Below are 13731 nucleotides of genomic sequence, written 5' to 3' on the forward strand. Positions count from 1 at the left end.
TTGTGAATCGAGCCCATTCTCTGACTGTGCAGGAGCTGGTGGAGACAGAGAGACACTGTTAACATGTCTGTCTGCAAAACAGCAATGAATAAAACAAGTTATTAATAAAATGCAAAGTCAGCTCACAAAGCAAAAAACTGTACTTTTGGAAACCTATAACTTCTAAATTAATAATAATACTTATGCACACATGCAAATATGATAACCGTATGGCATATAAAAAGTAGGCAAACATGTTTTTATTGAATATTATGTCAGGATTTTAAACTGCTTTAATTAAATGTTTTACATGAATTGATGTTTGATACTTTTAACTTTTATTATACTAAAAAATACTAAAAATGTAGACTAGACTCTTGTTTGACACATTTTGGTAAGTTGTAGGCACAAATTTCATGAAAAATAATAGAACCACTTTTTGCACAGAACCCCTGCAGAAACTGAATTCCAGGGAGGTTAAAGGACACCTGAAGACAGAGGGATATGAAGGCTGCCATATTTATTTACTTTTACACAGTACCCGCTGCCTGAGTCCTGACATCCTGCTGATCTTCCTGGCTGCAGTAGTGTCTGTATCACACACCTGAAACAAGCATGTAACTAATTTAGTTAGGCATCTGATCAAATGCTTGTTCAGGGTATATAGATAAAAGTATTAGAGTCAGAGGATTAAACATTGTTTAAAGTAAATAAATATAGCAGCCTCTAAATCCCTCTTACTTTAGGTGTCCTTTCATGGAGAGCATCTATGTGCACATAATACAGCTGAAGTTATTATAGTACATATACACTTGTAACTGATCCAACTTGCTAATGAATCAGTACCATTACAAAACCGTAAGCAGGAGATTTGGGCACATGAGACAAGTGGACAAAAAGGGCGCCCCATTCACTCCCATTATAAATATCGTTTAATGGGCGCCGAACAGGAAAAAAAAGGCGCCGGAGGTTATTAACGTTTTACAAACGGCGCCCCGAGATTTTTAAGGTTTTATAACTGTGCTTGTGATGATTTCACTTTACAAAATGAGCCCGTGATGAATAACGTTTATAAAGATACTAAATCACTATTTCTAAAACATTTCTAAAACATTATTATCCACCCAAAAAATTATTTACATTTTTTTATTTACATTTTGTATTTATTAATGTTTGTAAAACATTATTATCCATAGGGGGTCTTAGGTTTAGGCACCAACAGGGGGGTCTTAGGTTTAGGCACCAACAGGGGGGTCTTAGGTTTAGGCACCACCAGGGGGGTCTTAGGTTTAGGCACCACCAGGGGGTCTAGGGGTTAGGGATAGGTACAGGGAGGGTTTTTAACAAACGTAAATATAAGTTTCAGTTTAGAAACAGGGAAGATTAAAGTTTTAAGAATTGCCGATCTCATACACATTATTTAATGATTTATAAATTCTTAAAACACTATTTGTAAACGAAATTCTACACAATATTTTTATAAACGATAATACTGCTTATCGTTTACACCATGCGCCCTTTTTTCCCGACGCCCTTTTTTGATGTACGCTACAAAACCTACATAATTTAAGAAGAAAAGACAATAAAACTTTACATGATGGAGTGTAATGTTGGTCTACATGTAAAGTCTGAGACAACAATAATAAAAATGCAAAACAATTATTAACAAATAATACTTTAAAGCAATCACAGAAGAATGTAGATGAAGGAGTTATCAACATGTACTCTTCTCTCATTGGCCTCGATTCACCAAGCAGTGCAAACCCAGTTTTCGCGCGCCCTTGCGGTTGCGCGCGGACATGCGTACGCCGTGGCTCGCGATGTGCGGACTCGCGCGGAAAATGTGTGCTCGCGCGCTAAATTGAACACGCGCGAAGAGCGTTGTGTTTCGCGTGAACCGGGGCTCTTCACGCGAAGTACTGCTGTTCGCGCGATGTCTGCAAATTTGAAAATCTCGCCGGCGCGTGCTCGCGTGTTCGCGTGCTCCTGTGCGCGCGTTCGGCGGCTTCGCGCGAGCGGCTTCGCGCGAAAATGTGTGCAATTACATGTAATTAATGCTATTGTTGATTTCAATTGAGCTATGTAGTGTGTCTATTAAAGGATTAGTTGGAGGCTGCTTTGTTGTGGGTTGCCATGGATGGAAATAGGAGAAGAAGCGTGCGCCTTTCTGGCCAGGTGCAGTCGCCCACCCATGCTGCTCATGGCCGTAGTGGCCGATCTGATCGGCCTGACCGCGACCGCAACCGCAGCCGCAGTCCCCATCGCACCAGTCCCCGAGGTGCCAGTTACCGCCACCACCGCAGTCCTAGCCCCTATCCTGGCCCCTCCGGCTCTCGCCAGACCACCAGCCAAGAGCCCCGGAGAAGGGGGATCCGTTTTTCAGAGGCCGAAAACTTGGCACTGTGTGAGGAGGTTGTGCTGCGCTTCGATCAGCTGTACGGGCGCGATTCTGGAAAGACGGATGTGGCTACCAAAAACCGCCTTTGGCGCATTATTTGCGCTGAAGTGTGCGCTGTGGACCATCAGCAGCGGACCGAGCAGCAATGCCGCAAGCGGTTTGCTGACATCAAGCTGCGGCTTCGGAAAAAATTGACCAAGCTGCGTCAATATGCGTAAGTTTTGAAAGCATGTGTATTTTTTACAACAATGTTAGTTAATTAACCCTGTGCTAAACTACAATAATGGTCAATGTAATTGGTGGCATGTATATTATTTGTCTTCCACAACGGAAGCAAGAAATATGTCATAGTGTAATTGCTGTTGGCCATCCATGGTTAAAGTAACTTTGATATAATCTCAACCGTTTATATGTAGTATAATGGGCAATGCAATGTAGTATAATGGGCAATGCAATGCATAAACACAATTTTATTTTTCTTTGCGGCCTGGCACATATCAAAACCAGATATCACATCCACTAAATGCTAGAATATGTTTCAAGGGAATCTGAGCTGTGCAAATTTGTGTGAAGTGTAAGCTTTGCGATATATTTGGTGTGTTAAAGGCCCATAAGCCAGGATTGCTATCACCAATATTGGAAACTCATCCCTTTAATTAGTCTCATATGTAAGTTATACCGGTTCAGGGGCTCTTTGGACATAATCAGTGCCTTAACTGCATCCTCCTAGCCCCAAAACCAGCATAATTCATGTGTCATTAATTAAAGGGATGAGTTGCCAACACTGGCTCCCACGCCGCCATCATCCACTTCCTGGATGGTCGTTACCGGCTCCAGTCACTTTTGGGGGCCTCGGCGGATCCAACCAACAAAGGACGGCGTTGTGGGAGTGATCCGTGTGTATGGGGCTGGAAGTTATGTATACAATCTTTTGCTATGGACTCTGGTTCCCTTTAATAGGTTTTGGTTATGTTTTGTGTAGCGCTTCACCTAGCGTTTATTGTTTTTCAGAACAGTCTTAAGGCTCATACACACATCAGACTATAGTGTTTGGGAAATGAAAGATCACAGACCAATCTTACCACCCTTCATGTAGTATGACAGCCATACTGTACACACTCTTTTCTATGGAGCAGAACTCCACATCAGATAAAAAACGTTGAAAGATGCTGCACACACAGATGCTGTACACGCCCAAAAGATCAGTATCTGCCAAAGAGGTGTTTTTGCCAAAATGCATTCCTGCAAATTGCAATGCTCGGCGATGAGATTGGCAGATCAGCATACACACGATTTAGCTGTCATTCATCTGCAGATCAAGCTATCTTCCGCAGATCTGAAAATCCATCCTGGTGGATCTGATCTGCAGATGAATGTCAGTGAAATCATGTGTGTATGGTGTTCTGCATATCTCATTGCCTATTTTTGCCATTTGCAGGAATGGATATTTTGCAGGAGCAGATCTTTGCCAGCTACTGTTCGTTTGAGTGTGTGCAGCATCTTGCAAAGATTTTGGTCTGATGGGGAGTTCAGCTCCATACAATAGACTGTCAAGGTATGGCTCTCATACTACATGAAGGGTGCTAAGATTGGTGTTTGATCTTTCATTTTCAAAAGACTATAGTGTGATGTGTGTACGCACCTTTAGTTGTTTGACATTTCCAACATTCTTAAAGAGCCAAATCTCTGCTCAGCATGAGTTGCACTATTTGCACTCAGGGAAAAAAGCTAGTGGTTTGACACAATCCGCTACCCAATGTAGCGAGTGGCAGTGGTCACACTGCTGCATTAGGCCTGGAACCCACTGCAAACCGCAAACGCAAAACGCAACCGCTAGCGTTTTGTCTGAGCGGTTTGCAAGCGGATTCATGCGCGTTTTGGGTTGTGTTTTGCAACATTGTATTTTTTTCCCCAGCGGGTGCCTAGCGTTTTGCGTTTTGCGTTTTTATCCTCATTGGTCCTGTGAATTATTTTTCATTTTGTTACAGTGTGCTGAACCGCAAAACGCTAGCAGAACCGCTCAGTTTAGGTTTTGCTGATTGTTTCTGCTAGCGTTTCAATACTTTACATTGAAGCGCTAACGCTCCCAAAATGCTGCATGTCCTGCGTTTGCGTTTCTGGGAAACGCAAACGCTCCTGTGGAAGTTGCCCCATCCATTAACATCAGCTGAGCGTTTTGGCAAAACGCTAGCGTATCGCAGCGCTGCCAAAATGCTCAAAAAAACGCTCTTGTGGGTTCCAGCCCTAGGCATTTTGTGGAAAACGCTGTGGTTTGGTGGCGATGAGTGCTCCTCAAGTAGCGTTGTTGATTATTGTGGTTCGAATGCTAATTGCGCTTGGTCCTAAACCGTGTTAAGTGATGTTTTTGTGAGAATGGGCGCCAAAGCACTCCTGCGAAAGTCTACCGATAATGTGCGGCATTTTGCCATTATAAGTGTGAATGAGCCCAGCTTCTATATCCCTAAATTGTGTCAACCAGCTCACAAGTGTTTATTTTTCTGAGTGTTAGATTGGCAGAACATACTTTTTGTGCCTATTTGCAGGATGAAATGGGCTTGCAAATCCAAATTGCAATTGCTTTTCAATGTACAGTATGCTATTGTGTTTGAGCTACTATACTCATTATAGTACATTGCAATTGCATACAGCTCTATCGCATACTAAACGCTGCAGGATGACCATTGCAGGGTTACCAACATCGCATCGCTATTGGCTCACACAAAGGCCCTTTTGCCACTCGCCTGCACTGTGCATTTTTTTGGCCAAAGGCAAGGTACATGCATCAAATGGAAACTGCAGCAGCTATTTATTAGGGCCATTCTCCACTAGCAATCACTAGCGTTCACGCTGAACGCTAGCGATTGCTGTATCTCGAATGTTATAGAAAGTTCAGGCCATTGCGTTCCCGATGTGATGCTGTAGTGCCTCGCAAAATGGAGGTAAATTTGGATCCATGGCGCTATTGCGTTTGCTGCAAACGCAAACCACGCTAGTGGAAATAACCGACCGACATTCATATGTGATTTTGCAAACCGTAGTGATTGTACAATCAGTAGCGCTTTCCCATTTGGCACTTCACCTAGGGCAAATGCGCTAGCGGAAAAGGTCCACAAGTGCCATCCGCTTGACATGCAATGTTGGTAAAAGCACAATTGTTGGCCTGCCGCATTTGGTATGCGATTGAGCTGTACTCTAATGAGTAGAGTAGGTCACTTGCAATCGCATACTGACAATTGAAAGCCAATCGCTATCGCATTTAATTTGTAAAAACAGCCCTTGCAAATTGCTGCTGCAGTTTCCATTTGTTTAATGGTACATTAAACAAATGGAAACAGCAGCAGCAATTTGCAAGGGCTGTTTTTAACAATTAAATGCGATAGCAATTGGAAAGGCCTGTTTTTCACAATTAAATGCAATAGCGATTGGCTTCCAATTGCCATTTGCAATCACAAGCAAATTGCAGGGTAGTGGAAAAAGGACCTAAGTGTGGTGACCTACCCCACTCAGATTCAGCCCTTTACCAGTTCCCTTGTATACGACATGCAATTGTAAGCCACACATGTCAAGATGGATAACAAAGTTAATGGTATTTAGCAGTGTGAATTTGCAATTGTATTGTGGAAATGTTTGCTGTTTGACTGCCTGCACCAGCATGCATCCAGTTTTGCTGATATGTCATATAGTTGTGTTTAGTGTCTGCATGGCTGTTGGTGTTGGAGTTGTGATTGTTACATATGTACATAAGGCCAGTCTGTAATGTATGATTTGGTGCAAGGCACAACTCTCAGCTCTTCCTGAATCCGCACTTCCGTATGTTGGATGTGTCAAACCGCTAATTGATTGTTCAAGATGTGTAGTCGGCCATATGTGTAAGGTTTCATGCAATCCCATTTGGCTGCTTGTGCTGTTGATAATTTGACTATGGTCCTTGGACACAGGCCCTGAGCAAGCATGCATGAGTGCATGGATTTGTGTGACTAATTTGGTGTACCTTTATGTGTTTGTGTGTTGGAACAGTATAACTAATTCATACATATGCATCAGCAGGGCAGGTGTGCTGGTTTGTGTTTTTACTTGGTCTTACAAATGGCATTCAAAAAATCACTGTCAGTTGATGACTTCTCGATTTTAAAGTGACCCTGTACACTGAGTCATTGACATTGTTTAGGATTACCTCCAACCCATTGAAGCTACAGGGATATTGAGGCTGCCACAAGTGTTGCGATTAGAATAGCACAAAATGGCTGCATATCATGCTTTAGTCACTGTAAGTTTGGGAAACATAGGCCTAAACCACGGGGCCACATAACCCCTGGTATTGTGTTTGTTATTCTAATTGGATTACAGTTGTATTGTAGAAGTGGACAGACATCTCTGTTTGCTTATGGTATGTAGCAAACATGAATGTATCCCAAACGTTGCAACAACACTTTTCCCTTTCAGAACATAACAAGCAATGCTATGCTCCATTTTGTTTTCAGGTAACAAGGAGTCCTTTGCGCAGCCATTTTCTGATGACTCCTGCAGAACAGTAAAGGTGCCTACACATGTCAGATCAAAGTCTTTTTCAAATGACATTTCTCCTCGCAATTTGAACACCTTCCATGTAGTATTAGGGCCATACTCAACACGGTCTGATCTATGTACCTGAACTACCCATCATTTAAAAATCTTTGCAAGATGATGCACACAAAGATGTAGGACACATTAGAAACATAATTAGCATCTAAATATCACTTCCTGCTATCCGTTGGTGCAAAATGCATTTCCAATTGATATCTGCACATCTCAGAGACACCTTGTTGAAGGGACAATTATCTGCAGTTCTAATCAACCAGGTTGTATATGCACATCTGCCTACAATTGTGTGATCTGCACATGATGGGCCATTAAACAACGTGTGTGTGAAATCAGCAGATATCATAGTCGTTGAATGTATTTTGCATCAACTGCATTTAGCCACATACTGATCTGTTGCATGTGTCCATCCTCTTTCTAAGTTTTGTATGTGAGGTGGAGTTCAGCTCCATAGTCTAGACTCTGAAGGTATGTCTCTCATACTACATGGAAGGGGGTAATATTGGTCTGTGAGCTTTCATGTGGCCCACACTTTGAACGGACATGTGTGCACACATTAAAGGCTGCAGTAGTGTGTGAATTCGACATTACAAAGGTGCATGCAGTATGTGTCGGCTTTAAATACTAGCATGTGAAGTGTATGTTGAATGTTTGCCACTGGGTCACAGTCACACAGACAGGATTATCAGGATAGTGCAGACTGTTTAGTTGTAGTGGTCTAATTCTATGTTGTTGTTTTTTGTTTGCTCAACATAGCCTTGGTACCGGTGGTGGTCCCCCCGCATCCCTGGCATTGCTCGATTATGAGCAGGTGGTAGAGCCGCATTTGATGACGGCAGCCCTGCATGGCATCCAGGGTGGCTACGATGCCGACGCGCCAACTTCTGATGAGGGTAATTAATGATGCTGTTTTCTTGGAAAGTGAACACGTGTTTGAGTATGCGTATGACATTGATAATGCTTGGTTTCTCTATGTCAAAATTGTCGGTGAAGGTGGGTCTGGCCTTCAGGGTCCTGCTGGAGTGGCACCTAGCATCCCACAATCAGAGGGCCCATCACGTTCTGGCCAAATTCCTGGTGAGTTTCCAGTGTCTGTAGAAACTGCTGTTGAACAAGGCAGTGGAGGAGCAGCCTGTGTTGCCTAGTGTCCTAACCTGTGTGTTTTTCTTCCTTTGGTGTAGCTGTTGTTGCCTCTGATGCTGGCTTGGCCCCTGATGCTGGACTGGCTTTGGTCCCCGGACATTCTGTGCCGTTACCTCCCTCTGGCCAAATTCCTGGTGAGTTTCCAGTGTCTGTAGAAACTGCTGTTGAACAAGGCAGTGGAGGAGCAGCCTGTGTTGCCTAGTGTCCTAACCTGTGTGTTTTTCTTCCTTTCGTGTAGCTGTTGTTGCCTCTGATGCTGGCTTGGCCCCTGATGCTGGACTGGCTTTGGTCCCCGGACATTCTGTGCCGTTACCTCCCTCTGGCCAAATTCCTGGTGAGTTTCCAGTGTCTGTAGAAACTGCTGTTGAACAAGGCAGTGGAGGAGCAGCCTGTGTTGCCTAGTGTCCTAACCTGTGTGTTTTTCTTCCTTTCGTGTAGCTGTTGTTGCCTCTGATGCTGGCTTGGCCCCTGATGCTGGACTGGCTTTGGTCCCCGGACATTCTGTGCCGTTACCTCCCTCTGGCCAAATTCCTGGTGAGTTTCCAGTGTCTGTAGAAACTGCTGTTGAACAAGGCAGTGGAGGAGCAGCCTGTGTTGCCTAGTGTCCTAACCTGTGTGTTTTTCTTCCTTTGGTGTAGCTGTTGTTGCCTCTGATGCTGGCTTGGCCCCTGATGCTGGACTGGCTTTGGTCCCGGGACATTCTGTGCCGTTACCTCCCTCTGGCCAAATTCCTGGTGAGTTTCCAGTGTCTGTAGAAACTGCTGTTGAACAAGGCAGTGGAGGAGCAGCCTGTGTTGCCTAGTGTCCTAACCTGTGTGTTTTTCTTCCTTTCGTGTAGCTGTTGTTGCCTCTGATGCTGGCTTGGCCCCTGATGCTGGACTGGCTTTGGTCCCCGGACATTCTGTGCCGTTACCTCCCTCTGGCCAAATTCCTGGTGAGTTTCCAGTGTCTGTAGAAACTGCTGTTGAACAAGGCAGTGGAGGAGCAGCCTGTGTTGCCTAGTGTCCTAACCTGTGTGTTTTTCTTCCTTTGGTGTAGCTGTTGTTGCCTCTGATGCTGGCTTGGCCCCTGATGCTGGACTGGCTTTGGTCCCCGGACATTCTGTGCCGTTACCTCCCTCTGGCCAAATTCCTGGTGAGTTTCCAGTGTCTGTAGAAACTGCTGTTGAACAAGGCAGTGGAGGAGCAGCCTGTGTTGCCTAGTGTCCTAACCTGTGTGTTTTTCTTCCTTTCGTGTAGCTGTTGTTGCCTCTGATGCTGGCTTGGCCCCTGATGCTGGACTGGCTTTGGTCCCCGGACATTCTGTGCCGTTACCTCCCTCTGGCCAAATTCCTGGTGAGTTTCCAGTGTCTGTAGAAACTGCTGTTGAACAAGGCAGTGGAGGAGCAGCCTGTGTTGCCTAGTGTCCTAACCTGTGTGTTTTTCTTCCTTTCGTGTAGCTGTTGTTGCCTCTGATGCTGGCTTGGCCCCTGATGCTGGACTGGCTTTGGTCCCCGGACATTCTGTGCCGTTACCTCCCTCTGGCCAAATTCCTGGTGAGTTTCCAGTGTCTGTAGAAACTGCTGTTGAACAAGGCAGTGGAGGAGCAGCCTGTGTTGCCTAGTGTCCTAACCTGTGTGTTTTTCTTCCTTTCGTGTAGCTGTTGTTGCCTCTGATGCTGGCTTGGCCCCTGATGCTGGACTGGCTTTGGTCCCCGGACATTCTGTGCCGTTACCTCCCTCTGGCCAAATTCCTGGTGAGTTTCCAGTGTCTGTAGAAACTGCTGTTGAACAAGGCAGTGGAGGAGCAGCCTGTGTTGCCTAGTGTCCTAACCTGTGTGTTTTTCTTCCTTTCGTGTAGCTGTTGTTGCCTCTGATGCTGCTTTGGGGAGTGATGCTGCAGTGTTTGTGATGACCCTCCAATCTGGGGACTTATCTCCGGCACGGTCTGGTGAGTTTCCTGTGGATGTAGAAACTGCTGTTGAACAAGGCAGCCGAGGAGCTGGCTGTGTTGCCTAGTGTCCTAACCTTTCTATGTGTGCTCCTTTTTGTGTAGTTCATGTGATTTCTGGGTCCAGCATGGATGAGGGCCTGCAGTTGGACTCATGGCAACATGCGGAGGATTCCCATGGAGCAGCAAGTGGTGGTGAGTTTTATGTGTTAGTATATGTCCTTGAGGCAAAAGGATATGAAGAAGGTTTGGCTAGCTAACATATCTTCCTTGTGAAAACACTGTGACAGTGTAGCATGTGGCCGGTTGAGAGGTGTGTAGGTAATGTTCGGAGTCAATACATCTCAAAGCATGCAGCTAATCTGCCACAAAGGACCTTTCAATGGCTCTTGAATGGCAAGTGACACATGGGTTGGTGAGGTAGTGAGTGCACATGAGCATATACGCCTTTGTTAAGGATTTGCTAGTGCCTGACTTCATTTTTGTTCTTGTATGATCTACAATGCTCCATGTCCAACCACACCTACATGGCCTGGCATTTTGCAGGGACTCTCAATTTTGACCAATAGGAATGCTGCCATTGGAGGTTAGATGTTGTAATTCACATTGAAAGAAGGAATCTCAGAATGCAAACATTAATCCTCGACATGGCGTTTGATTTTGTGTAAGATATGTTGTTGGTATGGTGAAATAAACAGACCACATTCACTATTAAGTTTCTGCAATGCATTGGTACTGACCTTGGGTGTGTGAAGCCTCATCAGCCTTCAGAGGCTTCCCACCTTTTCCTCTGTGGTTGGTGGTGCAGGGCAGGGAACCCAGAGCTGACCATTTGTTGATATGGCCAATGTTACCCTTTTGCCCCTCCAGTGGGGGCACTTTCGTGACGATTAGAATTGTGATTGTTGTGATTAGGCATTTTCCGTGCTTCACACTGTAGTATGCTGGCCACTTGTGTCTGAGCATTACAGTTGCTGCATGGCGAATGCCTATTGTAGTCAATTTCTGTCTCGAGGACCCGTACTGTGCATGTAGTTGCGTGTGCTAGGTTGCGAGGTCAATAGCAGTTGGTTGAGGAGGATAGTGTCCACCACCATGGGACGGAGGAGGGGGGAAAGGGTCAATAGTATCCAAAGCCTTGATACACCACAGGTGGATCCCCCCCCCCCATGGTAATGTTTGTGCCAGACTGGTTCACTGTAACCACCATGGAGGTTGTGAGGTCCCGCCTGACAGCACAAGTCACCCTGTGTCCCCCCCGCCTGACAGCACAAGTCACCCTGTGTCCCCCCCCCCCCCCCCCCCCCAGCTTTTTGTGCTGCACTTGACTGCAGCTGCATCTAACTTCCTGGCACCGCACAAACTTGACACACTACACCACCCTCTGTTTAAAAGTAAAGCACCAATAAGTGCAGATGGAGTACAGTTTAGAGAAGAAGCAACAGGGACAGAGGGGGACTACCGCTTTACAGTTTACTTTACAGTGCAAAGCACATCCCAATGAGATATGTATTTTGTCTGTATGTGCTTCGCACTGTAAAGTCCATGGCCAGCCTCCATGGTGGTTACATTGAAGCAGTATATATGTATGTCGATGTCTCCAATCAAGCCAATTGTGAAGATAATAGTGCCATGTACCTGAGTCTGCAAACCTTACATTAAAGGGTGCCAAAAGGAACAGCTGCCATATACTGGTATTTTTGAGAGCACATCCAACCAACAGCTCACTCAGGCCAAACATTTGATTATACAGGGATTGTATGGCTGGCTTCACTGGCAACAGAATGTGATAGTATTTCACTATGAAAATGATCAATATCTGTGGAGATGCTGCCAATGCCTTGTGTTTTCCACAGACACCTCTCATACATTACCAGCTCTGCTGAGCAGTAGTCCCCCTCTGTCCCTGTTGCTTCTTCTCTGCGCTGGCCTCCATCTGCACTTATTGGTGCTTTACTTTTAAACAGAGGGTGGGGTGGTGTAGTGTGTCAAGTTTGTGCGGTGCCAGGAAGTTCGATGCAGCTGCAGTCAAATGCTGCACAAAAAGCTGGGGGGGGGGGGGGGGGGGGGCGGGCACAGGGTGACTTGTGCTGTCAGTAGGCGGGAATGTTTTGCTGCTACTGTCATCCATTTGAGTGCCACTATAGAGCCACTCCCAAAGGCCCCGTCCATGTTGGTAATTTTATGCATGGATTTATTTAAAGTAAAGATTTGACTCCAACAATGGTGTAGGCAGTGTTTGGGCACTGATTTCACAGCATATTCCATCACACTCAGGGATGCAGCTGTATCTAACCGGCACTCTAGTTTTGTGGCCTTCCAAAGTCAATAGCATTACCTTTTTAAAACAATAACAGTTGCATGACTGTGCTGTTTGTGTGTCCCTAATATTTAGTGCAACTGCCCCTGAAGAAGCATGTCGATCATGTGCTGTGGTCAAAGTTATCAAGGATTTCAGACATCTCATTTGACCATGAAGACAGGCAAATACATCATCAGCACTGTTAAGCAACTGTTATTGTTTACAAGGAAGCATCCATATTAGTCCATATCCGTCTCAATGTGGTTTTCATTTAAAGCCACATCACACGCTTTGCAATTTAATGCAGTACATGAACTTTCGGGCCAGGAAACTTATTTGTTTGTATTAAACATTGTGGGCCATTGTGACAGTATGTAAATGCAAAAGTGATGGTTTGTATTTTTTTTTCCATTCATTTTCAACTATACCTCACACTGACTCCAATCATGATGTTGTCATTGTGTTGGCGCCTGTGCATGCTGACCCTATTTTTTAATTTCTTGTATTTGCAAGGTGTTGTTTATTGTGAAAGGTTGTTTGGGTTGTTGCAAACTTCTACTTACAAACCATTTACTCTTCTCTTCCTAGGTGATGACATGTCACTGGGTAGTGGTCCCGATGGGATGGTTGAATGCCCAGGCCCAAACCTCAACCTTCACGTCTCTTCTGAAACAAACACCACTGTACATAATCAGTCACCAACATCTGACCAGGCCAACTCTGGCACCTCCTTCCATTCCAGAAACTACACTCGGGCAGACTATAACACCGACCGGTGGCATTCCCGGCATTTTCTCCAGGCCCAAGAGGACTATAGGGTCCTCATGGAGGAACACATGCGCCGCTTCCACCAAGACTTTGAGACCTTCAACCGTACTGCTACGGACCTGGCTGGAAATGTGCAGAGACTGGCCAATGCTGGAGTGGGCCAAGAGGCGAGCCACCAGCGTTTGGCAGAGGATGTTGATCGGCAAAACTTAATTCTGAGCCGGATGGTTCGGGCTGCCGAAAGCCAAAATGCTATCTTGGCACGGTTGGCTGATGGTGTTGAGCGGCAGAACCTCACTCAGGCCAGAATGGCTGAAGCCCTTGAAAGGCAAAATGCCATTTCAGAACGCCAGAATGCTTTGATGAACCAGATTTTGAATAAATAATTTTTGGGGCCACACATTGCAGTTCCATTTTTTTACTTTTGGGGGTCTACCTTATTAAGAGTGCTAATCTTTACAAAAGATGCATCTTATTAGGTTCATACATTATAGTCCTTTGAAGAGTACTTTATTGTTCAAACCAAACAATTCATACTGAGGTATGGGCACCAATAGATTAGTTGACATTGTGTAGGGCGACTTGTTTCCCCTAAATTTTTGGAGAAGATTCACTATGTCCTTAGTTACACATTG

General features: G+C 45.1%; 1 protein-coding gene across 1 annotated transcript; it reads left to right on the top strand.

The window, feature by feature from the left end:
* Window positions 1–8369: 8369 nt before the first annotated feature.
* On the top strand, window positions 8370–13489 carry LOC137544951 (uncharacterized). The gene is made up of 11 exons (XM_068266045.1): window positions 8370–8445; window positions 8537–8632; window positions 8737–8832; window positions 8937–9032; window positions 9137–9232; window positions 9337–9432; window positions 9537–9632; window positions 9737–9832; window positions 9937–10026; window positions 10132–10221; window positions 12917–13489. The coding sequence occupies exons 1-11, from the start codon at window positions 8370–8372 to the stop codon at window positions 13480–13482; spliced, it is 1494 nt and encodes a 497-aa protein (XP_068122146.1). The 3' UTR covers window positions 13483–13489.
* Window positions 13490–13731: the final 242 nt, after the last annotated feature.

This window comes from Hyperolius riggenbachi, chromosome 2 (assembly GCF_040937935.1).
Source record: "Hyperolius riggenbachi isolate aHypRig1 chromosome 2, aHypRig1.pri, whole genome shotgun sequence".
Classification (NCBI taxonomy): Eukaryota; Metazoa; Chordata; class Amphibia; order Anura; family Hyperoliidae; genus Hyperolius; species Hyperolius riggenbachi.

What these genes read in the sequence shown, in the direction of transcription:
- LOC137544951 (XM_068266045.1), top strand. Translation starts at nt 8,370, where the DNA reads ATGCTGGACTGGCTTTGGTCCCCGGACATTCTGTGCCGTTACCTCCCT. An exon ending in TCCCTCTGGCCAAATTCCTG is followed by an intron (nt 9,633 to 9,736) that starts GTGAGTTTCCAG and finishes CCTTTCGTGTAG; the next exon opens with CTGTTGTTGCCTCTGATGCT. An exon ending in CTTATCTCCGGCACGGTCTG is followed by an intron (nt 10,027 to 10,131) that starts GTGAGTTTCCTG and finishes CTTTTTGTGTAG; the next exon opens with TTCATGTGATTTCTGGGTCC.